Genomic DNA, 27361 nt, shown 5'->3' with positions numbered 1-27361 from the left:
CCTTTTTGGGATTTTAGTATTTCACTCCCAGGTAATTTGGATTCCAGTATGAGGTTCTAAAAAGAAATCATATTGTCTGAATAACATGGCTACTTTATGTTTCTTCTAGGAGACAAGCTCCCTTTATTGCTTAGATTGGAAGAAAACTAGTACTTGTGTTCATCTAAGCTAAATATTTAATTCCATTTATAAGAATCTTAAAATCTGGCTGGGCACAGTGGCTCACATCTATAATCCCAGCACTTTGGGAGGCCAAGACGGGTGGATCACTTCAGGCCAGGAGTTCAAGACCGGCCTGGCCAACATGGAGAAACCCCATCTCTACTGAAAATACAAAAGTTAACCAGGTAAGATGGCACACGCCTGTAATCCCAGCTACTCTGAGGCTGAGGTACAAGAACTGCTTGAGCCTGGGAGGCACACGTTGCCATGAGCCAAGATCGCGCCACTGCACTCCAGCCTGGATGACAGGCTGCCTCAAAAAAAAACAAAACAAACAAACAAAAAAAACCCAAAATTTTTCTATAAAGTATTTTAGATTAACCATTTTTGCTGTTTTGGAAAACCTTTTGTTAGAAATTTGCTGGGCACGGTGGCTCACACCTGTAATCCCACCATTTTGGGAGGCTGAGGCAAGTGAATCACCTGAGCTCAGGAGTCCAAGACCAGTCTGGCCAACATGATGAAACCCTGTCTTTACTAAAAAAATACAAAAATTAGCTGGGCATAGTGGCATGCACCTACAGTCCCAGCTATTTGGGAGGCTGAGGCAGGAGAATCTCTTGAACTCAGGAGGCAGAGGTTGCAGTGAGCCGAGATTGCACCTCTGCACTCCAGCCTGGGCGACAGAAAGATGCCATCTCAAAAAAAAAAAAAAAAAAAAAGGAAGAAATTTATTATTATTTGCTTACTACTTCATGGTAACTATAGTAGGCATAATTACTTATGTAATTTCATGTGTGTTTCCTCACAAAAACAATAAACTCTAGGCAATAAATACAACACACAAAAGGTAACCTAGATTGTCTTCCAATTGGCATATTTTTTCCTTTTCAAATCCTTCTGTTTAATTGTAGAGAAGTCAAGAGGTCTGTATACAATTGATTGGTGTTTGGAATCTCTGACCAGCTTCACAGTCACCTCTACGTGATGCGAACCATCTGCGGAGCTACTTTAAATAGGAGGGTTCTTCTGTTGTTGTTCATCATAGAGGTGAGTACCACGAGACTCTCTAGCAAACATTTAAAATCTATATCTTCAGTTAAAAAGAAAAAAAGAAGGAAATTCCCCTTCCTCTTATTCCTTGTTGCCACTTGTGGACACTCAGCTTGGCGAGGTGGTGGAAATCACCGCTCTGCCATTCAGTGTGTCTAGATGTCTTGGGCCAGCTGTGTAACTCTTCTGACCCTTCACGTCTTATGGGCATCCTTTCTGCCTCAGAGAACATGGGGAGGCATAAATCACGTGATCTGCACAGGAACTCAAAAGCCTGTTCTTCCTCTTGACAGGTAGGGCAGAAGAAAATAGTCAAAAAGCAGGTAAACCAAGAAGATATTTGGGGATACTGTACAACAATTTAGTACCAAACAATTTAGTCTAGCATTTCATGGAGGCACAGATTTCTGGGGCTAGAAAAGGATCTTGAAACGCCTTCTCAGCCAACCCTCCTTTTGTAGAGGAGGGACAGGTGTCTCACTATAACGATCCTCAGGTATGATGAAACCTTGGACTAAAATTCTAATTCACTAACAAAAAACATGGCTGAGAAATGTGAAAGGGATCTCTCAGCAACAAAGTAGTATCCAAGTGTTAGTTTATTTCTATGATTATAAATTAATACACATGGAGAAAAAGCAAAATGCAATGTAAGGTCACTTTATGTAGCTTAAGGTGAAGCACTGCAGGGTAGTTTGCAAATCTGACAGACTGACTTCAGACTTTTAGCATGCTACCTTTGTAAGCTACACCTCAGGTGGTTTAACATCTAAATGCTAGGATAGACTAAACAAATACACAGAGGAACCTTTCCTATATATAAGATCCCTGAGGTTTTTTTTTTTTTTTTTTTTTTTTGAGACAGAATCTCACTCTGTCACCCAGGCTGAAACGCAGTGGCACAATCAGGACTCACTGCAGCCTTGATCTCCTGGCCTCAGGTGATCCTCCCCCCTCAGTGCCTCTGAGTAAGCGGGGACCACAGGTGCGTGTCACCATGCCCAGCTACGTTTTTGTAGTTTTGTAGAGCTGGAGTTTCGCCATGTTGCCCAGGCTGGTCTTGAACTCCTGGATTCAAGTGATCTGCCCACCTCAGCTTTCCAAAGTGCTAGGATTACAGTGTGAGCCACTGCACCCAGCCAATTTATTAATTTTTAATGCTCTTGCAAATATTTTTGATGGCTGTTTTATTTTCATTTTTGCTTAGAACTTAAAAAGTTATAATTAGAAGTTGAAAATGTACATTAATTCACATTAACTGATACAAATAAAAAAATTCAACAACTTTATAAACCTAAAAGTTGATTCAAGTTCATAGAATCACAGAAGCTGCACTGTAGGAAGATAACCCAGTGTGGGTTTTTCTCATGTCATGAAAGGTACTGCAGGAGATTATGTGGTCAATGAGTGGCCAAAGGGTCTCAATCTTTAGTCCTGCTCATTCTGCTACAGTGCGCTGCTATTTTTGGGTTCTTGGCCTGACCAGGCACCTGTGTTTCAGCGCCTGCCCGTGCAGGGGAAGGCGCCCAGCACCTGTGTCACCTCCCTGCCCCCAGCCGTGCTGAGACAGCTGGGCTCACCCACGGGGACTCCGGGGTCCTGCTGCCCTCTCTGTTGTGAGTCTTTGTTCTCACAGGAAGCTTGGACTTTCTCATTAGAAACCACTGGGACATCAACATAAAAGCAATGATGTGAAGAAGGCGCAGTTCACTGCTGTGGACACTCACCTATTAGAAAACGGGGATCTGTTACCCAGTCATCAGCATACACTGCACAATGGCTCAAGTATCTGCTTTGCAAGTAGCCGTTACAGGTACAGAACATAATCGCCATTGCACACGCCAGCAGTGGCATAGGCTTTCCTCCTCGCATCAGAAATGGGTAAATTAAGCACCTTAGGAAACAAGAAACAGGCACAATTTTTTAAAAAATTAAAGATAATCATTTCCGTAATCCTATCTTAAATGATTTGGGTTTTAAATCTTACTTTCTTGAACAAATGTCATCCTCAGTAACATTTATACTGATTTATTATGTCTAAGCTAAAAGTGGATTTTGATTTTAATTTTATTTTTTGAGACAGGTTCTTGCTGTGTTGCCCAGGCTGCAGTGCAGTGGCATGATCATGGCTCACCGCGGCCTTGAGCTCCAGGGCTTAAGCGATCTTCCTGTCCCAGCCTCTCGAGTAGCTGGGACTACAAGCATGTGCCACCACACTTATTATTATTATTTTATAGAGACCAGGTCTCACTCTGTTGCTCAGGCTGGTCTCAAACTTCAGCCTCAAGTGATCTTCCTGCCTTGTCGTCCCAAAATGTCGGGATTATAGGCGTGAGCCACTGTATCCAGCCAAAAAGCAGATTTTTCAATTAAGCATTACCACATTTCAATCATGTTCACCACAGTGTACAAACTCCAGATTCTACTTACATGCAATATAAAACAGAATACACTGAATTTGAGAAAACTAGGGGCTTCAAGAGGCTCTCAAGATTTCCACTACCCTAAAACCATTAACTAGTCCTAGTCTAAGCAATGAGATTTGGAACACATCATCACATCATCCATCACCATTGCAATGGCTTCCATTCACTGAGCCCTTTCACCTGCTAGCCCCACCCCCAAATCCCCCCGCGACTCCTCGCCCCCAGCTCAGCTAACCAGGCAGAGGCACTCTTATCCACATTTGACAGAGGATAAAATTAAGACTCAGAGTGGTTAAGTAAGCTGCTCAAGGCCACGGGCTAGTGAGTGGCTGAGCTTAAATGTAAATCGGGGCAATTCAAAGATCATGTTCTGTTGTACCACACTGGCTTAGGTGTACTTTACTAAAGGTTTAATGAGTGAAAATAAAAGGACAAGAAATTAGAAAATTATAAAGAGAATGCAAAATGTTATTCTCCGTTTGAATTTTCTTTTTAATATCAGTGTATAACACATTGAAAGAGGGGACATCACTACATATCCTACAGACCTTAAGAGGATAATAAGGAACTCTTTTTTTTTTTTTTTTTTTCCAAGACAGGGTCTTGCTCTGTCACCCAGGCTAGAGTGCAGTGGGGCAATCATGGCTAACTGCAGCCTCAACATCCTAGGCTCAAGTGATCCTCCTGCCTCAGCTTCCTGAGTAGCTGGGACCTCAGGCACACACCACCACACCTGGCTAATTTAAAAACTTTTTTTTGTAGAGACAGGGTCTCTCTATGTCTGATCTCTAGTTCTGGTCTTGAACTCCGGGGCTCACGTGATGCACCCAGATAATAAGGAACTATTATGAACAACCTTATACCAATAAATTTAACAACTTGATGAAATAGACAAAGTCCTTGAAAGACAGAGATAACCAAAACTGACCCAAGAAGAAAGAAAGACAACATGAATAGCACTGTTACCAATGAAATCAATCCAATTTAGACTTATGAAATTCTAGAAAAGGCAAAATGAGACTCAGGGGAGAGGATTAACTGCAAAGATTGACTTTCCCTTTTTGGGCAATATTACTGCTCTCTATATATTAATAGATTGTGAAGGGTGGGTGGGCAAGATGGCTGAATAGGAACAGCTCCAGTCTTGCAGCTCCCAGCGAGATTGACACAGAAGGTGGGTGATTCCTGCATTTCCAACTGAGGTAACTGGCTTATCTCACTGGGACTGGTTGGACAGTGGGTGCAGCCCACGGAGGGCGAGCTGAAGCAGGGTGGGGCATCGCCTCACCCGGGAAGTGCAAGGGGTTGAGGGATTTCCCTTTCCTAGCCAAGGGAAGCCGTGAGAGACTCCACCAGGAGGAACAGTGCACTCTGGCCCAGACACTATGCTTTTCCCATAGTCTTCGCAACCAGCAGACCAGGAGATTCTCTCCAGTGCCTGGCTCAGTGGGTCCCACCCCGATGGATCCCAGCAAGCTAAGATCCACAGGCTTGAAATTCTCGCTGCTCCACAGCAGTTTGAGGTTGACCTGGGATGCTAAAGCTTGGTGGGGGGAGGGGCATCTGACATTGCTGAGGCTTGAGTGGACAGTTTTACCCTCACGGTGTAAACAAAGCCCCAGGAAGTTCAAACTGGGCAGAGCCAACTGGGGGAGGGGGCGGCTGTGGGCGCAGCTTCAGCAGACTTAAACGTTCCTGCCTGACAGCTCTGAAGACAGCAGGGGTTCTCCCAGCACAGCATTCGAGCTCTGATAAGGGACAACCTCCTCAAGTGGGTCCCTGACCCCCCGTGTATCCACACTGGAAGACTCCTCCCAGTAGGGGCTGACAGACGCCTCATACAGGAGAGCTCTGGCTGGCACCTGGCGGGTGCCCCTCTGGGATGAAGCTTCCAGAGGTAGGAACAGGCAGCAATGTTTGTTGTTCTGCAGCCTCCACTGGTGATACCCAGGCAAACAGGGTCTGGAGTGGACCTCCAGCAAACTCAGGCAGACCTGCAGCAGAGGGGCCTGTTAGAAGGAAAACTAACGAACAGAAAAAAAATAGTATCAATATCACCAACATCAAAGACCAAAGGCAGATAAATCCACAAAGATGGGGAAAAACCAGTGCAAAAAGGCTGAAAATTCAAAAAACCAGAACACCTCTTCTCCTCCAAAGGATCACAACTCCTTGCCAGCAAGGGAACAAAACTGGACAGAGAATTAGTTTGACGAATTCACAGAAGCAGGCTTCAGAAGGTGGGTAATAACAAACTCCTCTGAGCCAAAGGAGCATGTTCTAACCCAATGCAAGGAAGACATAAAAATTGTGGGGAATATAAGGCCTGGATTTGGTTTAGAAAGATGTCTGTTAAAATAGAAAGGACTCAGTTCATAAGAGGTCGGGCCTCTGGACCTGAAACAAATCCATCCTAAATTCAATACTGGATAACAAGAAGGCAAGGTGAAAAAGAGGAAGGGAAAATATTAGCAAGCTTGAAATACACAGAATGGAAAATGGTCTAAGACACTTCTGCATTGGATGTCACCCACTGAAACAATGGACAAATGCAGTGTGAGAGAAACAACGCTGAGGAAACATTCTGCGTATGTGGTGGACGTTCCCTCTGGGATATGAGAATCACATCCAGCGAACCTCGATCCATTTCTCCCAATTTGCATCCAAGTTGTGGGTTGAATTCTGACCTGAAAAACGTCAGCTGGCAATGACAATAGAACTGTGTCAAAAGAATGTAATAGAGGATAATACTACCAGACTCTGCACTCACCAGCCTATTCCCAACTCACAGAAAAGCACTGGTCAGAGAAATTAGAACATTTAAGACAGGGAGGCCGAGGCAGCAGGGTTTCTTCACAAAACAAAGGAAAATGAGGCTGCAACCAAAGTAGGTTATCGGGCGGCTCATTGGTTAGTGAAGCAAGGAAAGCTGCGCATCAATGGTGAGTTAGCCAAAGAGGCGTGTCCAGAGAATACACACTTGTTTCCCACAATTGGCCTGTCGGGGAGAACACTTGCTAGAGGAGTTAAGGACACTGGGAGCAACCTCGACAGTCAATTTAAACAAGGCAGGACCAGATGCAGGGGCTCATGCCTGTAATCCCAGCACTTCGGGAGGCCGAGGCAGGTAGATTGCTGTGACTAGCCTGGGCAACATGGCAAAACCCCCCCTCTACAAAAAATACGAAAATTAGCTGGGTGTGGTTGTACATGCCTGTAGTCCCAGCTACTCGGGAGACTGAGGTGGGAGGATCATCAGAGCCTGGGAGGCGGAGGCTGCAGTGAGCTGAGGATCATGTCACTGCATTCCAGCTTGGGTGACAGAGTGAGATCCTGTCTCAAAATAATAATTAAAAAAAAAAAAAGCAAGGCAGATGATGAGCAGTCTTTGTTGGCTCTGGGTGAGTCTATGGATGTTACTGATACAGCTCAGTTGTTTATTTGAGGAGTTCACATCAAGGCTGAAGTGGGTCAGGCTCTTTAGACAGTATGTGTAGAACAACTACCGGTGAGAATATTTTCAAAGATGTTGAGAAAAAACGAATTTAGTAAAATCCAAAGTGGAATCTGCTAACCTGTTGCAACTGATGGTGATAAAAACGTATGGGACAAAAAAACAAATTACAAACTTACAAAGCTTGTAAAAATATAAGGTGTTTCATGCTATTTTTTGTATCAGCAGGTCTTTTGCAGAAAATCTATTGTGTGTGACTGAGCCCATAGTGTCAACAGTGAATGACAATCTCTCTCATGGACTCAACCATCATCAGTTCTCTAACTTTTTGTCACAAATAAGCTGACTATGCCAATTTGCCCCACGTAAATACACCAGTTTGATGGCTTAATAAAGTTTCATCACATTATTTTGAGCTCAGAGCTAAGACTGAAACTTTTCTGAGCAAGAACTGCCCTCACCACCATTATTGAGTTCTGAAGGGCTTAAGTAGCTTTTACTGCAGACTTGATAATAAATTCAACCTAAAGCTGCAAGGAAAAACAGCACTTATGTGCAAAACTCATACTGTGTTAAAGTCATTTTGATGACAACTGACATTGTTCCAATCACAAGTCATACCAAACTGCGTTCTGTACTTTCCATGCTATTAAAATTAAAAGACGTGAGATCTCCATGCTCACATAAGTTTGCAGTGGATATAAATTCTAAGTTTAAATACAGTGTGTTTGTGAGCCTGGATTTCCATATTTCAAAATCCATTTAGCTGTGCAGTGGGAGAGTTGCCATCTAATCTTCCATAGGAAGATATGAATCTGCAATGTAATACCATACGGAGAGGCAAAGATCAAGAGAAGAATCTAACGGGATTCCATGAGTACCTTCCAAGTGATGATCACGCTCAATTAAAATCATATACATGTGGACTGATGTCAATGCTTCCATTTATAGAGATAAAATACGTAAAATCTCATGACAGATCAACACTAAGAGAGGAACATTTACAATAGATGTTGATAATAGGAAACAAACTTTGAATCCCAATAAGTGAAATGTTATCCCTCACCAAGAAAAGAATTCTATCTTCTCATTAGACAAATATTACAAAAAATGCACTAAGATAATATATTTTGAATTTACCACTGAAACTTTTGTGAAAATGTGTTTTCTCTCATCGTAAATACCTACCCAGTATCTTGGCCCACAAAGCCTAAGATATGCACTACCTGGGTCCTTCCAGAAAAGCCTGCTGACGATTAGTCTGAATTAGCACAAGTGTGTTATATTTTGGAGACATCGACTTGACTTCCTTAGAAAGTGCTCTTGCTCAGGGCATTGGTGCTACATGGCTGCAGCTGCTGCGGTCTAGTCTTGGCTGTGCTCTGGGAGTGAGGACGCGCTTCTGTGTATCTGCATTTTTGAATGACTTCTGCTCTAGCACATGCCCTGGATAAGACATTCACAAAGAACCTCAGGATAAGATTTGTCCCTCTTTTTTTGTCTCACGTGAATGTCTGAGAACTGCAAGGACTGGAAACCGAGCCTTAAAAAGATCGACACCAGTCTCTTCTGGTGTTCTCTGATTCCTGCCCTGGAAGGGGACACCAGTAACCCTGGTGCCTATAGGCCTGTCATAAAACCGCTGCAGTCAACAGAGCGGTGGACAGGGGAGAGGAGGGGAATGCTGCCTCTGCCTCCAATCGCTAGGAAAAGGTGAGATCTTCCTCCCAACTTCCTTCCCTCTAGAGAGCTCTGACTTGGACCTAGGCACTCCACTCCAAGGAAGCGCTCTGCCCCTCTCAGCACCTCCTGGAAGGCTTTTCTTCTTGCGGGCCATTCCCTTTAGCTTTACTCAGTTTCCTTCCTTGGAAATCCATTGCTGTCGGCAAAGATTTTCCTTTGACTGTGGCCAATTTGGAACTCGCGTGGCGTGGGGTCGGGAAGAAGGTGTCTGGGCGTGGCTTTTACCTGAGTCTTTGTCTAGACTCTAGAGGGACAACAGCACTGGAGAGAGTGGAGTGGACCCCAGGCATAAATGACAGGGTCCTACTTAGGGCCATGGGGCCAATTTCAGATAGCAAGGAAGGTGGGTGCACCTGCCTGGACATAAATTACTCATGGAACTCACAGCACATCAGTCTGCGGCCCAGACTGCCCCAGTTAGGACAGGCATGGGCACTCACAGCCTTTCTCCTACACCGTCCCATTCGCACACAAAATCACCCTTCCATAGAGGGACAATGGGAAACAACTATTCCCTCTCTTTGAGAAAATGAAGGATTGAACCAGAAGGTGACAGTCCCTTATGATGGAAACCATCTTTAAGAGAAACTATGAGGCACTTGGATTAAAAAGAACGTTAAGCAATGTGTTATAAATCTGTTTTCTGTTCTGATTACAAGTTAACGAATACAAAACAGTCAAGTCTGGGAAGCTACACAGAGATTCTGTTTGCTGATTAATCAGAGTAAATGTAAGATTAAATCTGACACTTCATTCTCTGTCATGTTACAATTTTCCTGTTTTATCTGATTTCTTTCCATGTAAAGAACAAGACTTTGGCCTGGTGTGGTGGTAATCCCACCACTTTGGGAGGCCACGGAAGGAGGACTGTTTGAGCCCAGGAGTTCGAGACCAGCCCAGGCAACACTGGGAGACCCCATCTCAATTGAAAAAAAAAAAAAAAAAAGAGTAAGACTTGCTTTTCATCAAGTTGTTTTTATAACCCACGAAAACTGCAAACCTTGGTGTCTGTGAGGCCACCAGGAATGGGAGACATGTTTGATGATGGGGCTGAACTGAGGGTATTAATGAGCCAGAATTTATTTGGTGCTTTAATGGCAAGGACGATTTGCAGTTGCCTTTTGGTTGAGTTTACAAGCTTAGATATAATAAGAAAGTGCATCTTATAGTTCCTTATAGAAGTGTTCCTAATAATTCCTAATCCTATACTAAATGCCCTTTTTTTACACTGCAAAACTCTGACTATTATCTTTATTTTACAGATCAGAATGTGGAAGCTCACAGGAATATGGTGACGTGGCCAGAGAACATCACAGTGGCAGGGCTGGCTGGCAATGTCCCTTTCCCCAGGTGCTCCGACCACCACACCATGAGGACCCTTGAGACATGGGAATGTCCGGCCCAAGCATATGAAATCGTCACTGTCAGAAGAAATACTTACCAACTGCTAAAAGTAGGTTACAAGATGTTGTATGTGTGTATCTCTACTGCTTAGAAAAAAAACTTATTAAAAACAATGAAAGATAGGGGAAAAAGATAATACGATAATATTGTCAGCTTTATCTCTAAGATGAAATTATAGGCACCTTTTATTTCTTTCCTTGAATTATTTTCTAAGTTTTCTACAACAAGTATGTATTTCGCCTGTAAGTTTGTTCGCATACAATATTGAGAAGTATCTTAAGTCCTGGCACCTAACATTCAGAACAGACGGAATGAGAGACATGGAGAAATTCAATTTCCTGGGCTAAATTCAATTTCCTAAAAAGGCTCGGAGAAATTCAGGGGAAATTAATAAACAAGCAAACACAGATTATCCATCTAAGGAAAAAGAAAGTACCCTATAAGCACCCAGGAAGAAAAATGGATTATTGAAAAGAACAAAATCATCGGGGCTGCCTCCATGTCCATTCTTGCTGTCCGCGAGGGCTGTGGGGTGGCACCCACACAAGGGCACTGAGAACTCCGAGCTTCTCAAACGTCTACTCACAAGCAGCACTTGAGTGATTTCTCCAGCTATTCAAACCAGCAGAATTACCCATACAGTATAAACCCAAGTAACTGGTAAATAACTGCTCATACTCGTCTGCTCGACGTGATCTGCTCCAAAGGGGAAAGAAATATAATACAGTATGCATTCCAGAGGAAGAAAACGCAAGCAACTACTTGGAATGACTATCCTTTAAAGCATTTAAAGTAAGATTTTTGGGTTTTGTCGTCTTGCAAGCAAGTTCTATGCCTGTTTAATTCACACAGTGAACTAAAGAAGTATGTCTTGAAATATTTTCCCAACAAACTGGAATAATAATCCCTTGGTTTACTGATAACAACAAGGCATTTATTCAGCAAATGATTTGACTCTCAAAGCAACTGGACGTCATCTTCCAGGACAACCTATAATGTTGTACCCCCAAATTTAGGAACAATGAAATAGAGAATTTGGTTATATGGGAGTAATTTAGGCCATGGTGGATTTAATCATTTTTAAATGTTTAAAACTGAGAGTGGCTAATTTTAATAATCAGCTTTATTGCTTTTTTCCCTTAACAACTTGAGACCATTGAAATCTATAGCACTTTCTAGATTTGGGTCTGTTCCTTTCGTCTAGATTTTCCTCCTGTAAAATACTTTTGAAATGATGGCCAAATTGCACAGCTGCCAACAAAGCATGCTTAAAATAAGCGCTTGGCTATCATTATTTCACTTTTCATCATTCTACACTTTCGAATAGAAGTTTTTCTTTTCTCAGATTATTCCAATCTTTGAGGCAAGGGCCAAGGATTCAGTATGCCCTTATTAAAACAAATTAATTAGAAGGCCATTAGGCTGAGATGGTGTCTTGTGTCTTACATAAGCACATGGAAACCCAACAGTGGAAGGAAACTTAAACCAGAAGGAAACTTAAACCAATCAGAAACTGCCAAGTGACTTCTAATGAGAGATTGTGCCAAGCAGAAACCACCCACTAACCTCTGGGACTTTCCACTCTGACCAATCAAATGCTTCCTTTGTCTTGCTTGTGCAAACACGTCTTACAAAATCGCTTTCCCACACACCTTCTAGGTAGAGCTCATACTGCTTGTGGTTTGGTGCTGATTCATGAATTGGTCTGCTCCAGAAAAACACTACAACTTCTTTTTTTTTTTTTTTAAATGGAGTTTTGCTCTTGTTGCCCAGGCTGGACTGCACCTCCACCTCTGGGTTCAAGTGATTCTCCTGCCTCAGCCTCCCAAGTAGCTGGGATTACAGGCATGTGCCACCAAACCCAGCTATATTTTGTATTTTAAGTAGAGACAGGGTTTCAGCATGTTGGTCAGGATGGTCTCGAACTCCTGACCTCGTGTGATCCACCTTCCTCGGCCTCACAAAGTGCTGGGATTACAGGCACGAGCCACTGCGCCCAGCCTAAAAAATTACAATTTTAAGGCACCTGAGTTTATCTTTTAACATACTTCACCCTCAAAGTTCCCTGATGTGTTTTAACATTACCCACAACACATTTAGAAGTGAAGCTGGGCTAGGCTCCCCACAAGAGCCCATTAACAGGATTACACAAGAGAAACAAGGAATCAAAGTTGGTGCAATTTTTTGAGGAACCATCGTCAGAGATAAAGACAGAAGCAAAGTCCCACAAGGTCATGCACCTGGCTGAGTACAAACCTGGGGCAGGTGTCAGAAAGAGGAGGCCTCGGGGCATCTGACTGTGTGCACTCTGGGCACCATTTGGCCACCAGTCCTAACAAAGGCAGTCGCTGAGGACTCTTGTGGCAAGCAGCACCTCCTGCTCAGGCTCCTCAGAGTAATTTGTTAAATGAATGTGCAATGAAGAGACAATCCCCTGACTAATTCACTGCTGATAGTGGGGAAGGAAAATCCATGAGCAAAGCAGCCTGAGTTCAGGGAATACTGAACAAACCCACGTGGCTGGAGAGAAAGAGCCTGAGGTCAGGCACAGTCTGCAAAGCCCCCTAGCGACTCCCACACAGTTCAGAGCTAATGCCCTTGACTCCAGGAGACTTTTGCTGTGTCTAGCAAAGCAGGATTTACAAACGAGGGTAGGGAAAGACCAGTGGGGAAGAGTGAAGAAGCCCAGCAAGAACCGACACAGGTGATGAGGACCTGGTTACAGCACCAGCCCAGGGAGACAAAATAGAGGGCCAGGGAACAGGGTAAATGCAGCGGGGCGTCACTGTAACCACAGAGCGAAGGGCAAAGGTGACAGGAGTAAGCACAGGCTTTGGAGGGCTCTAGGGAGGCCTGCCAGGAGGTTGGGGAAGGCACCTGCCTCCAGGGGCTGCCACCGTGCCAGACGCCATTCCACGTGCTACATGACTAAGGCCCCAGTGAGATACTGCCGCCCCTGCGCCCAAGAACCCAAGCGCCCTGGGATCAGAAGGAGGAGGCTTCAGCACAGACAGGAGGCAGGCAATCCTTGTCACTACCACGAGCCCTAAAGATGTTCCTGAAAATGTCCTTTGCCCTCCTAGGGGAACTGGTCAGGACCACAGCTTGTCCTGTGTCACGGCTGTCCCCCCACCCCAGCCCTGTCCCCTTCCAGGCAGCCTGTCCTTCCCTCCCTGGTGTTTGTGTCCAAAAGACCCCATAGATTATCCATAACCTGTCTTTTACTCCTCAACTCAAAGGGAATGTCTTGTCACTATATCCCCAGCACAACGCCAGGTCCAGAAATCCTCGCTGGCACGTAAGTCTTCAGTAAGTGTTTGCTGAATAAACACATGAAAGCGCATCGTTCCCTCTATCCCTTCCTTCACCTTTCCTCCCTCGACCTGACTGTCCTGTACTCATTGTTCGCAGAACTGTCAGTTGCTCTGGGAAGAGCTGTAGTTCTGCTGCTGCTTTCAGGCCTCATGGACTGTGGAAAGTCCCTGGACCTGGCTCTGGTCCTTGTCACTCCCAAAAGAGGCTCTAGCTCCCTAGGGCAAGGCCCAACCTCACTCCAGCGAAACCTCACAGGTCAGCACAGGGCCTGCGCGCGCACCTGTCAGGTTGTGTAAGGTGCTACTGGCTCTGCCTGGCCAGCGCCTCCTCAGCTCACTTTTCTCCTGCCTTTCGTAAGAGTCATCCTTGTACCCACAGCCTCCTCTCACTGGGTGTGGTGTTCTCTGCAGGGCCCTGTGCAAATAAGGGGCTCCAGGACGCTTCCAGGGGCTGCTGGGATGGTTTGTGTTCAGTGCTGAATGCTGTTTCCACTCTGGTTCTCTTCCAAGTGCTCATGACTTAGATCGAGTGACTGTTTAATAAATTAGTTGCTTGGGTAGAATGGAAAATGTTTATCTTTTCTATTTGGAAAACGTAAACGTCCCCAAACCACATAGGCTATGTACAGAATAACATGTACAATTCAAAAAAAATATATAGCCTAGCAGTTTAAAAAAAAAACGATACCTGACCCAGCCAATCCTCTTGGAGCAGCTTTTAAACTATTAGTATAGGAAGTGGACTTTTGTCCCAGCAGCTCCTCCTGCAACAGCCTCAGGGAAGACAGCAGCACGCTGTGTCTCCGTGTTCTACTCTGTATGAATGAGCTGTTCAAGTTCTATTATTCAAGGTGACTCTGGCCCTTTGGGAGGCTGCATTCATTTTTCTGCTTGAGTGAATGTAGGTACAATTAAACACGATGTCTCAAGGTAAAAAGCTTCCACTTGGGATGTCAGGCAAAACTTTGTAAAGTGCTCCCTTCATTTCCAACACCACAGTTTTGCTGACACACGAGGCTGGCAGCAGTGCACATGAATGACACACAGAGTACACGTCTGTATGTGCATTCACAGCAATGCAAAATAGTGCTAGATATCATGTACTGAGCACTCAGATGCGCCAGCACCATGCAAGCATTTTAGGGAGTTGCCTTTGCTTAAAATTCATGTGATCCCACAGGGTGGTTCCACCACTATGCCCATTCTACAGGTGGGGAAACCTTGCTGCGGGGCAGCTTAGTAACTCATCCGGGGTCATGAGCGATGGGGCTAGGATAGCACCGAATACTCTGACCTGAGATTGCTTTTAGCCATAAAGAAACAGACATACAGCTTCTGGTATATTTATGGAAACGTATATACAAACAGCAAAGTCTGACTAATATTCAAATTGTAGCAATGGTTGATCCCATTCCAAAAAAAAAAATTAAGCAACTTTCTCTAATGGCAAAGAGTTTCAGGCACACAGTACTCACTAAGCCTCTGATGAATGTTGACTTGCCCCTGTTTAAAGTGCAAGTCATCAAAGCACACTGAGGACACAGACTGCACCAGTTACAGGGTAAGGTGCTGGATTTCAGGGAACTCAGGTATCAAAAACTGTGCTGGGTACAACACTGGTTCCAAGCAGTGGAGCTGTGTACTTTCTCTTCGCTGGAATGCACGACACCAGGAGAAAGAAGAGAGGCTTATAAACACACACTGAGTTCTTCCTATCTCTCTCTGGGAAGTGGGTGTTTTAAGGTGGGACCCCAAATCAGAAAGGTTGGGTAAACCGCCCATAGTCACACAGCCAGTGAGTTCAACTTCCTTGGGTGTAGAGACACCCTTTTTAACTGTGAAGCTTTCCAGAGCCTGAATGAAAACGTTTAAACTTTGATTCTGAACTTTCGACCTGTCGTTTGCTTTGGCTGTGTAAAAGCCAAAAGATAAGACCTGGAGAGAACCCCAACTTATTAGAAGACTTGAAGATTTCAGACACAGCCAGTTTTCAAATATTCAAAAAAACAAAAACCTTGAAAGATTTAGAAGTCATCTTTAAGACTTCGTTTGTTTAAGGTTTAAGGTTGCTGCCTGGAAAGCCACCCCCACATCCTGGGGTCCCTTGCATAAGGTGGACATGAAAGTGATCAAGCCTACATGGAGAAACTGCTAGGCAGTTTTAGGACACCAGGTTTCCAGTTGCAGCTGATCACTTGGCTGGGAGAAAACAGCTCCACCATCACCAAAGATACCAAAAGGGGAACCGGCAGAAAGGAGTAGAAACCAGTGGCCCTCAAGACCGAAGACCACCAGCATTAGACTCTAGGCCACCCCCCGCCCCGCCGTCCCCACAGTCGTGATCTAAGGGAACAAAATCTAGTCTTCGTTTTTATTTTACATTTTTACTTTTTAATTCTTTCTTTTTATTTATTTAATTTTGAGACAGAGTCTCGCTCTGTCACCCAGGGCAGTGGCGAGATCTCGGCTCACTGTAACCTCCGCCTCTCGGGTTCAAGCGATTCTCTCATCTCAGACTCCCGAGTAACTGGGATTACAGACAGGCGCCACCGCGCCCGGCTAAGGAAACCAAACCTAGGACCACTGAGTGGCTCTTTCCAGATCAGTTTCATCATGTTTTTTTCCATCACTCCCTTCCAATCCTTTGTTTCCTGCCCTTTCTAGACGAATCCCTTCTGGTTTCCAAACTCCCGGGGCCGGGTGACTCGGGGAGGAGACCCCAGCGGTGGCAGGGGAAGGGGACGCGTGCAGATGGGGGACGCCCCGGGGGATCTGGCAGGGAGAGGGAATCTGGGTGGGGGAGGCTTCGGGGAGAGGGCACCGGGCAGTGAGGGGAGGGTCGGAGAGGACGCCGGGCAGGGGGTAGGGGGCCGGAGGCCGGGGACGTTACCGATGCCCGTAGTGGAGGAGGAACATGGCCAGGAGGATGCAGTTGGGCGCGCTGCGGAGGCGCGGGGCGGACTCGCTGGCGTACTGGTAGAGCGGCAGGAACAGCGAGGGCAGCTCCTGCACCACCCAGGCGGCCCGCGCCGGCACTCGGAGCCTGTGGCTGGGCGGCGCGTGGCGGCCGTACACCGAGTTCGTCTGACGATTCCGCGCGAAGACCGCGCAGCCCGCGGCGCACTGCAGGTAGGCGAGCGCGGCCAGCAGGCGCTCCTCCGCCACCCCAGTCGCCGTTGCCATCGCCAGGGCTGGGCAGCGTGCTCCATGCCCCAGAGGCCGCGGCGGGCAACATATAGGGCGGCGGCGCAGGGGCAGGAGGGGTGGCTACCGGAGGGGCGGCTACCGGAGTCCCGCACTGCCGGGACACTGCAGAAAGGGTTCTCAATTCAGGCTTCTCCAGGGCAGCCGGGACTGTGGGCGCGGCCCTGGGGGCGGGGCGAGCACCTGCGCGGGGAGGGACCTGCAAGCGCCCCGCCCATGCTGGGCCGCTGTAACCCCGCACCGCTCTGCGCACGCGCGGCTTCAGGCTGTCCGCGGAGCTCCCTGAGCCCGCGTGGGAAACCCGGGCGCTTCGCGCGGCGACGCCTTTGTGGCTGCTTCCTGGAGCGTTTTTTCCCCTTAGAGCTGTCCGCGGTTTTCCCTTTCACGCTGCTTTTCGGGAAGACGGGTTGTGCGCTTTGGGCCTATTCCTGGACGGTCCCCAAAGGTCCCCGAAAGGACCAGGCCCGGACACGTGGGGCCTTGGTTTCCGGCCGGAAGTCCCGGGAGCTGTAGGGCTAGAGTTGTGGCCGTGGCGGGCCGGTTTCTGCGTGCTGCGTGCGCGGCCGCGTGGGCTATGGGGCGGCGGTCGCGGGGCCGGCGGCTCCAGCAACAGCAGCGGCCGGAGGACGCGGAGGATGGCGCCGAGGGCGGTGGAAAGCGCGGCGAGGCGGTAGGAGCCGGGACCAGGCGGGCGGGCCAGGGGCTCTTCCTGGGCCTCCTGGACCCCGAGGCCTGCGAGGCAGCGGCGAGGGGGGCGGCTCCTCGGGCCTCGGGGTAGACGTTCCTTTCCTTCCTCAGGGCTGGGAAGGAGGCTACCCCGAGATCGTCAAGGAGAACAAGCTGTTCGAGCACTACTACCAGGAGCTCAAGATCGTGCCCGAGGGCGAGTGGGGCCAGTTCATGGACGCTCTCAGGGAGCCCCTCCCGGCCACTTTAAGAATTACTGGTTACAAAAGGTAGGGAGGCAGTGCCTGATTTTTTGGGAGTTGGGGCCAGGATGCTGGAGGTTAAAGGCGACGGTGTTTTCTCCGACAAGTGTTACAGTGCCAGAGAACCGTGGCGTTTCAGCGGTTTGGATTCAGGAAGCATTGAGGTATGGAGCACAGGGTCCAATGAAATAGTCACGGAGGTATTGCAGGTGCAAGGTTAGAAGAGGAAATGAAAATGAGATCTGAGGAAGATTCGGCTCCTGGGGAATCTTCCAGGAGGGAAGCTGAGGGTCTTACCTTTTGGAATGTAAGAGAATTTATAGAGAATGCATAAAACCCCTTGGTCCTTCCCCTCTCCGCGCCCCCCCCATCTTTGTAGTTACATCTTTCTAAAGGAGTCGCAAGTAAGACTGTAACTGTAGATATGCTTAGGAGAGAAGGAATGCAGTGTTGCTCTTAGGGCTCAAACAGTGTGGACTGCTTAAATTTTGAAGGCATACAGTGTAAAAGTAGTGACTAAAGAATGTTTGCTCTCCATGCAAAAGTTGGTTTTAGTTTTAAAACACTTGCAGTCTTAAATTTAAAAAGATACAATGTATTAACTTAGCTTTTTAGATCAGTTTGAAACTTTCTTATTTTTCAATAGCCACGCAAAAGAGATTCTCCATTGCTTAAAGAACAAATATTTCAAGGAATTGGAGGACCTGGAGGTGGACGGTCAGAAAGTTGAAGTTCCACAGCCACTGAGTTGGTAGGTACCACAATGCTTCATGCCGAATATTTATTTGGGATATTAATCTCTATCACTTGAATCGTATTTCTTGGTACTGCATTTGCTGTTAACGTGAAAGAGCCTGGGTATACTTTGCAAACATCTTAATGTTCTAGTACCTGGTGCTTTTATCAACATTACATTGCTATGCAAGTTTTCATGCGATTTGCGATTTGCAGCTTAATGAGTCACTGAGTTCAGCCAGCTCTTCCTAGTACATCCAGCCTCTTCCTTTATGTCACCACTTCCGCCAGCTCTATGTTACAGCCCTTGTTTTCTCACATCAAAACTGTTGCAGAGTGGCTTGTTTGCCTTCAGAAAAAGGACGGACTTAGCTTGACAACAGTCTCCTGGTAGGTGGTCTCCTAGTATTTTCCATTACAGACAGGTTACCACTGTCTGCTGTCAGGTTATCTCCTGGTGCTTCCCAGTACAGACTGCACCAGCCAGTGTAGCATTTCCGAGTCTCAGCACCCAAGCGTACTACTACTCCGGGAGCTACCTCTTTCTTGACCTGTCCTGGAGGTGCCCTCTGGGTTACCTATTCCTCATGGCTCAGTTCTAGTCTCAGTTGTGTGAAGGTGATCCCCTGTGCTGACAGCATCTTGTAAAGATGCTTGGAGAACTCTGGAGGCACCAGTCCTTCAGTTATCTTGTAAGTGGAAAAGTCGTTATCATTAACTTTGAGGTATTGAGTTCTCAGAAAAGAAAAGTAATGCACGAAAAGGTGAATTAAGCCGTTTTTTGTTTGTCTGTTTGTTTTGAGATGGAGTCTCACTCTGTCGCCCAGGCTGGAGTGCAGTGGCACGATCTTGGATCACTGCAAGCTCCACCTCCCTGGTTCATGCCATTCTCTCGCCTCAGCCTCCCGAGTAGCTGGGACTACAGGTGCCTGCCACCACGCCCGGCCAATTTTTTGTATTTTTAGTAGAGACCGGGTTTCACCGTTTTAGCCAGGATGGTCTCATCTCCTGACCTCATGATCCGCCCACCATGGCCTCCCAAAGTGTCGGGATTACAGGTGTGAGCCACCACGCCCAGCCGAATAAAGTGTTTGCATCAACTTTTGAGGTTTTGACTATTCCAGTACGTAGAGTTATCTTTCCTTTTTGGATAACCTTTAGTGTTCGCAAATCGAGGTCAGATTTTCGTTAATCATGGGGTACAGGTTTGCTTGTTTTTGTTTCATTGGCTATTTGGATTTTCATCGTCCATATCACAGATAAGCATATACATTCACAGTGAATGCTGACTGGCCAAACATTAAGCCAATATTCTGAGTCAAGACCGAATATCACCATCATGGAATGTGTTGCTGGGATATAGGAATAAATATGACCAACATCGTGAAACCATCTCTACTAAAAATGCAAAAATTAGACGGGCATGGTGGCACACAGCTATAATCCCAGCCACTAGGGAGCTGAGGCATGAGAATCGCTTGAACCCAGGAGGTGGAGGTTGCAGTGAGCCAACATCGTGCCACTGCACTCCAGCCTGGGCCACAGAGCGAGACCCTGTCTCAAAAAAGAAAAAACAGAATAGATATGCCAAATCTTAGATTTTTAAAATCTTGAAGGGTGCAGTATAGGAAAATGGTACGGGTGCTAGGTTGCTATTAGTGGTCACTAATTGTCCACTGTAGTGAGGTCAGTGGAAAAGGTAGATGTTTTTCAGCCTCTAGTTATGGCATTGCTGAGATGAGGTAGCCTTCATGAGATCAAGCTTTTCTTCCTCCCAATAACTAGGTTGTAGACTTTCCTCAAGTCATTTGGTTTGAAGATTTGATTGACAACACTGATTGTGTTCTACTCGAAGTAGAGGTCTGATACTGTAGTATTCCGTTTCACGCTGTTATAAGGACATACCCGAGTAATGTATAGATAAAGGAAAGAGGCTTAATTGACTCACATTTCCACATGGCCTGGGAGGCCTCAGGAAGCTTAAAATCATGGCGAAAGATCTCTGCACAGGGTGGCAGGAGAGAGAACGAGTGCTGAGCAAAGGAAGAAGCCCCTTATAAACCATCAGATTTCCCCCTGAGAACGAACTCACTGTTGTGAGAACAACATGAGGCAAACTGCCCCCGTGATTTAATTATCTCCATCTGGTCCTGCCCTTGACATGTGGGGAATATTACAATTCAAGGTGAAATTGGGGTGGGAACACAGAGCCAAACCATCTAAAATATTTTAAGAAGACAGGATTACGATTCTTCTTGGGCACGTTTGTATTTTTACCAGTGATGCGTGTATGTGCTGCTTCACACAATCACCTGGAAACATTTGTTTCTAAAACCTTGTGTTTAGAAGCACAGAGATGGGATAAGAAATGCTTTTAAGATGAAGAAGTTCCTGTCCAGGAGGAACATTTCAGCATGCGTCTGTAGGGAAGAGGTGTGGTCTCGAGGCCCATCAGTGTGGGCATTTTCTTCTGCAGGCTCCAACAAACTAGGAGAAACCATGCGATGTTAATAAGGCTTGCTAGTTTTTAATTATTCTCTGCAAACTCCAGTTAAACTTTGATTTGATCAGCCCTTTTAACATTTAATAGCTGCTTTTCCGCCTTGTTTGTTTAATAACGTGTCTGGGTATATGACGAGGTAATTACCAAACTCTTAGAATCTGCAGGTTGTCTGTAGTTGAAGAATGAAAGTGAATTGCTCTCTGCCAACAGCCAGCTATGTTTTCGTTTGCTTTAATTTTCTGAACACACAGCTGAAGGGTATGAACAAAACATTGTAGATTTGGGTTTCTAATACTTGGCTTTTTCCATTATCGATGGTTTCTCTATTTTATTTTGAGACAGGGTCTCGCTCTGTCACCCAGGCTGGAGTGCAGTGATGTCATGATGGTTCACTGCAGCCTTGACCTCCCAGGCTCAAGTGATCCTGCCACCTCAGCCTCCTGAGTAGCTCGGACTACAGCTGCATGCCACCACGCCTGGCTAATTTTTTTTTAAATTTTTTGTAGAGATGGAGTTTCACCTTGTTGCCCAGGTTGGTCTTGCATTCCAGGGCTGAAGCGATCCTCCTGCCTTGGTTTCCCAAAGTGCTGGGATTACAGACATGAGCCACCATTCCTGGCCAATGCCAGTTTCTTGGCAGCTGTATTCTCTAAACATTTATTCAAATGCACCTGTCAGTTTTAGGATACTAAATCTCTCAGCAAGCAAGTAAAGCAGAAGCTTTCCAGGACTTCTGGTAGTTCTCTGTATTGCTGAAGATGCAGAAACAAATCATGTAATATTCCTCCCAGTCCTCTGGTACATAGTGAAATACAATTTAGGAAAACATTTTTTGGAACTACATTTTTAGCAGGAAAGTTATGTATAGGACCATAGCTTGGGCCACTTTCATTTTTTTTCTTACTTTCCATAGACTCAGAACAATGAGAAATTGTCCTAAAGCATTCTTATAAAAGCATTATTTTGACAACCAGCTGTTCAGAGTGCACCTTATTGTCATTCTATTTATGTGCTGTTTACTTATTTTTTTTGAGACAAGGTCTCTGTTGCCCAGGTTGGAGTGCAGTGGCATGATCTCAGCTCACTGCAACCTCCACCTCCTGGGCTCAGGTGATCCTCCCACCTCAGCATCCCAGGTAGCTGGGATTACATGCCCCCGTCACCATACCCAGCTATTTTTTGTATTTTTTGTACAGATGGGGTTTTGCTGTGTTGGACAGGCTAGTCTTGAACTCCTGACCTCAAGTGATCCACCCACCTTGGTCTCCCAAAGTGCTGGTATTACAGGCATGAGCCACTGCACCTCGCCCATTTACGTGCTTTTTAATGTCTAGATTGAGGATGGTTTGTTATAGATGTTGTATATATTTACAGAGTTCTTACCACTTGAGAATTTTTGATATGCAAAGGTGACAGTGGTCCTTTTAACTTATCCTCTAAAAAGCCCAAACAGGATTTTTTCTTAAAAGACACAAGCTAAATTTGAATTAACTAAAAATTAAATATACCTCTCATTTTGTTTGATGTTAAAATCTACAAAGATTCAATAAACATTTTTTGGTTCATAAAAAGATGATGCTGTTCCTAAAGCTGTCTAAGAAACATAATATGAAAACATTTCTTGTAGAAACAGGACCTCACTTTGTTGCCCAGGCTGTTCTCTGTGCCCGGAGGAAATTAACATTTATCTCTTAGTTTCTGTTTGTATTTAAATATTTCAGAGTTCCTAAATGTTTCTTTACATGAGATCAACAGCCTTCACAATTATAAATACTGTAGAATTTTAATCTTGTAATAGTACGTTTACATTTTGATTATCAGAAATTTGATGAATAAGACATATAAGCCTATATTTGTTCAAAGTATATCTAGACTGCTTATCTATATTTGAAAATGAAAATTCAGCTCTTTACAATAAGTCTAAATGGCATGTGGTGTTCATACTGATGTTTTAGTGATTTGGTAAGGCAATAACTTACATGATCGTACTAGCTTTGAGACAGACAAGTTCAGGAAGACCAGATACTGTATGAGCTGGCATTTGGCTGTTTGCAAGTAGAGGTTACAGTGGCACAGCAGATATTTGCCTAATACTATAGCAAATGACAAATTTGCATGTAACCTACTATTTCGCCTCTAATGAGTCCAAAAGATTATTTAAAACAATTCTTTTTTAAATTGCCTTATGAATATGATTTTATTTTGGCTTTATATTTTTGAACACATTAAATGTCGAGGGAACTGGGCTATAAGAGATAGAATCAAAGCGCTGGGGACCTTTGGAGGGTGGCCGTGGACAGATTCAACCAGTTTCATCTTCATTATTTGGTAGAAAATGCTTTTCAGATATATCTTGTAATATTATGACTTGAGCACTGTCAGGCTTTTAAGTCCCGAGTTTGTGTCCATCAAATAATCAAAGTTTAAAAGCAGTCAAATATGTTTGTGTTTTCCAAACATTCCAATTTTATTTTCATGGTTTTCACTCTAGCTACAGTTTGACGGATGGAAACATTGTGAGCCTGCATTGTTAAATTGAGTGTATTACTGCATCTCAGATTTAGTGAGAATTGCTGAAACTACAGTAAGATTTATGGCTGCGTGACATGTTACACTTGGTTTGGCATTGGATTGAGCGTGGTGCCGTGTGACATCAGTGTGCTCATTTGTACGGTGCAGATACTTGTATATAGGTGCAGGCCAAGTTTAAAAGCACATCCTGGGTTGGGTACAGTGACTCATGCCTGTAATCCCAACACTTTGGGAGGCTGATGTGGGCGGATCACTCGAGGCCAGGAGTTCGAGACCAACCTGGCCGACACAGCAAAACCCCATCTCTACTGAAAATACACGTCTGTAATCCCAGCTACTCAGGTGGCTGACTGAGGCATGAGAATTGCTTGAATCCGGGAGGCAGAAGTTGCAGTGAGCTGAGATTACACCACTACACTCCAGCCTAGGTGACAGTGAGACTGTCTCAAAAAAAGTATTTTTAGTATCCCCCATTTCTCCCCTAATTAAAAAAATAAAAAATAAAAATACCATTGATGTCATCATTTGTAGAAAGTTCAAATATATTCACAGAAATGATGGCAGGAAGTGCTTTATTCTTAGCTATATACAGGTAATAGCCTAGGAGCTCAAATTAATGCATTAGTGGTTTCCAAGGTAGGGTTTTTTTGGTATGTAAAATATTTTAGTGCATTATTGAACTGGTGTTAGAAATAATGAAAAATATATAAAAAAAAAACTCTAATCATATAGTTGTGGGACACTCTGACACTGCGTTATTTTGATTCTGTGCAATCTGCACATTAAGTAAGTCATCTTTTATCTTTTTTTTCTGATGACCTTACCATTGTTACGTTATAATGGTGAAGAGCAGAGGAGTGTCCACTTTTCCATCTGATCTCAAACGTTTCATCATTATAATTTTATTTTACAGTAATATGCATAATCTTATAACCCCCCATGGCTCTCCTGTTTCTGATTGGGCCACGGTGTAGCTAGACATGTTCCTTAAGCCTATAGCGACATCTGAGTGTTGCTGGCTGACCGTAGAGGATTGTGAATAGGAGCAGGGAGAACAACATTCAAAGTCTCAATTGGCATGTGACTAATAGAAGCACAAAGTTGTCAGCAGAGGACTTTAGTGTTTATAATCCATAAACGTTTTGCTTTCTTTTTGGTCAGGTATCCTGAAGAACTTGCCTGGCACACAAATTTAAGTCGAAAAATCTTGAGAAAATCGCCACAGTTGGAAAAGTTTCATCAGTTTCTAGTTAGTGAAACTGAATCTGTAAGTCGATTTCTTTAGATTTGCTAGTTTCCTTAAAGCTGTAAATGTATAGATGTAGTGTCGTTCTGTTTTTAGGTTCTTGTCACTAGAAGCAATAGGTGGACATCACACACGGTAAAGACAACTGTGGTGTGTGCACCACCTGCGATTTCTGATTATTTGTATATCCGTTGCCTTGTTTGGTTTATCTAGTCATGAAATTTAGTAAGGATATCAATCCCAGCTAGTTAATTTCTTGTTTCCTCTTGCTTGTGTATTTGGATGGCTATAGGGTTGGGGTGAGCACTGCACTCTCATTTCCTTCTTAGGTACACATTTCAGGTGCCCGTTGTACATAAAAAGTAGTATGTTTTTAAGGCCATCTTGGTGGGGAATAGGTTTTTGGTTTTGTTTTTTAAAATCGATTTATTTTATGAAGCTTTTGATTTTACTTTTTACTGTATTTTTTTTTCTTACCACACATTGCTCTTGGTAACCACAAAACCCCTAAGCACAGCTTTGGTCCTCACAGGACAGCATCTGTCTTCACATTCTCTGTTGCCACCCACATTCCTTGAGTGCAGTTCAGGTGCTGAGCTTTTTACCTTTAGCATCAGACCATCCCCAGCAAAATAGCTATTTGCTTATGTACTAAATAATTCAATGAATGTCTATAAAGTTTGGGTATTTGTTTTTTTGGAATTCTTAATCTCACATTTAAAATCAGAGGTTTCATCCTTCCTATTTTCTAAACTACTACTTTCTAGTAAATCTGTGTGTCACCAGATTATGGTTCTTTTTCACTTTGGCTTTCTGTCATCTAAGTAACCGACTAAACTGGGCTTGTGTCTGCCTGGCTTTTCCTTCCTGAATAGTAACAAGAACCAGGAACTAAGTGCTGCCACATACCCCTTTCGTACTTGAGACCAGTGCAGGAAAGGATTCTTTTCCTCAACTTTTAATCTAGATGGAAGGCCAAATAAAGATGAGTAAGCTGCTAGAGAACAGCTCAGGTTTGCACTTGGAAGAGAGCATGGGGTTTGTGGGTGTGATGCACATGGATAGGTTGGAAGAGCCAGGTTTTGGCATGTTTGGAAGATGGAAGAGATGGGAGTTTACGGTGGGTAGCAAATGTTGTAGGGAACTAGTATAGGTTTTTGATTAGGAGTCAGCGTGATGAGAGCTCTTGAGATGAATGGCAGTAACCTCTGGGTTATGGAAAGTTGGCCACAAAACGTCTACACAGGGTGATCATGAATCTGGTGACTGTCTGCTAGGTTGTCCCCATCTTACTTAATGCTTTAATCAAAACGTTGGATGGATACAGAAGGCAGGCATATTAGGATCACACGTGTAACTCGGAAGCTTGGAATCAGTGTGCCTAGTGAGGGAATCACCACAGACTCATACTGGCCAGAAACCCATGAGGTGAAAATTAGCAGCCATCAGTGTAAAAGCCTGTATTTAAGGCTCTTGACAGTCACATGCCTGAGTTGAAGGTGAGTGATGGATGCCTGGGTGGCTGTTCATTTCCAGAAGTCCCAGCTTTTGTAGGGTTGTGTTGGAGCAGAAGCCTCAGCTTCAAGGCGGTTAAAATAGAGGTGTGGTTGAGGCTAGTGCTGGGCCAGGGCAGGAGGATTTTGTCTGCACCTGAATAGTTCTGCCTTGTAACAGATGTTCTGGCCCACTAGAGAAGGCAGAGGGCAGGGAGTATGGTGAGGGATTTTAGATATTGATGGTCTAAAGATGGAAAGATGGAAGCAGTGGTTGATGTCTTCATCTCTTTGAAAGGTAGTTGTGAGAAATAGAAAGTGGACATGGGCTATGTCTGAAAATAGTGGAGGACTAAGAAATAGAATTTTAGGCAAGAAGGAAAAACCCTGTGACAGTCACTTGCTGTCCTAAGTTGATGCTGTCTGTTGAAGTTACTTGTTTAAATATTTAATAGCATTTCTGTCGTTGAGAGCTGCCCCTCTAGCTTCTGTGCTTTCCTGCGACGGGGAGTTGGGGCTCTGTAAGCTTCAAGTCCCTTTTCTTTCATGAAAGTTGGTATTATACCTGAATTTCTAACATTTGAATGGTATAGCAACTATTTGTCCGCTAGTGTACAGATCCATCTCATTTAGTGTTCTGTGTGATAGTATGAGTTCTCTTGTTCTGTGTAAGATTATGTGCTGTTTTCCTTTTGCCTTTGAAACAATGCCAAAGATTGAAATTCTCTGCGTGTTTTTTTTTTTTTTTTTGTAATTGTTGCTGATTTTTTTTTCTCAAGGGAAATATCAGTCGTCAAGAAGCTGTTAGCATGATCCCACCACTGCTCCTCAGCGTCCGGCCTCATCATAAGGTAGCATACAGCAACTAGAAACGTGTGGGTGGGCAGCTTGTTACCAGTGTCATGCCTGTTTGTTTTGATGAAACCATTTTTTCTTAATATAATTAGTCCATTTTTTCTTCTTTTCACTTTGGATAGTCATATGTACATATCTTAGTTTCTTTTTTTTTTTTTTTTTCATTTTTGTCCTACTTAATTTTTATGGTTTAGAAAACTATTTTCTCCCCTTTAGTTTTACTGATTTGTTTACTATATGGGTTGTCTTCAGTGATGGTGATTGGCTAAATTAGGTTGAAAATGATAGTGAACATGTATTGAGAGCTC

At 44.6% G+C, this 27361-nt stretch overlaps 2 protein-coding genes across 7 annotated transcripts in view; one reads left to right on the top strand and one right to left on the bottom strand.

The window, feature by feature from the left end:
* The window catches only part of SRD5A1 (steroid 5 alpha-reductase 1), a 33052-nt gene extending 16071 nt beyond the window's left edge, over positions 1 to 16981 (bottom strand). For 5 of the 6 annotated variants that reach the window (XM_032135229.2, XM_058430205.1, XM_058430206.1 and 2 more), the window contains exons 1-2: positions 16447 to 16981; positions 2943 to 3109 (exon numbers count right to left, since the gene is read on the bottom strand). In XM_032135229.2, the coding sequence (XP_031991120.1) occupies positions 2943 to 3109; positions 16447 to 16739 (460 nt within the window). In that variant the 5' untranslated portion in view covers positions 16740 to 16981. The remainder of the gene's footprint in view (positions 1 to 2942; positions 3110 to 16446) is intronic. The other variant, XM_032135232.2, reaches the window with a different exon arrangement.
* A 216-nt stretch (positions 16982 to 17197) lies between these two features.
* Positions 17198 to 27361, top strand: part of NSUN2 (NOP2/Sun RNA methyltransferase 2) — a 33701-nt gene continuing 23537 nt past the window's right edge. Inside the window, exons 1-5 of the mRNA XM_032135228.2 lie at positions 17198 to 17430; positions 17559 to 17716; positions 18336 to 18440; positions 24621 to 24726; positions 26978 to 27049. Of these exons, the coding sequence (XP_031991119.1) occupies positions 17335 to 17430; positions 17559 to 17716; positions 18336 to 18440; positions 24621 to 24726; positions 26978 to 27049 (537 nt within the window). The 5' untranslated portion in view covers positions 17198 to 17334. The remainder of the gene's footprint in view (positions 17431 to 17558; positions 17717 to 18335; positions 18441 to 24620; positions 24727 to 26977; positions 27050 to 27361) is intronic.

Source organism: Hylobates moloch, unplaced genomic scaffold (genome assembly GCF_009828535.3).
Source record: "Hylobates moloch isolate HMO894 unplaced genomic scaffold, HMol_V3 SCAFFOLD_17, whole genome shotgun sequence".
NCBI classification, from domain to species: Eukaryota; Metazoa; Chordata; class Mammalia; order Primates; family Hylobatidae; genus Hylobates; species Hylobates moloch.
The sequence above is the reverse complement of the archived record's forward strand: the minus strand, read 5'-3'. Positions and strand labels throughout refer to the sequence as shown.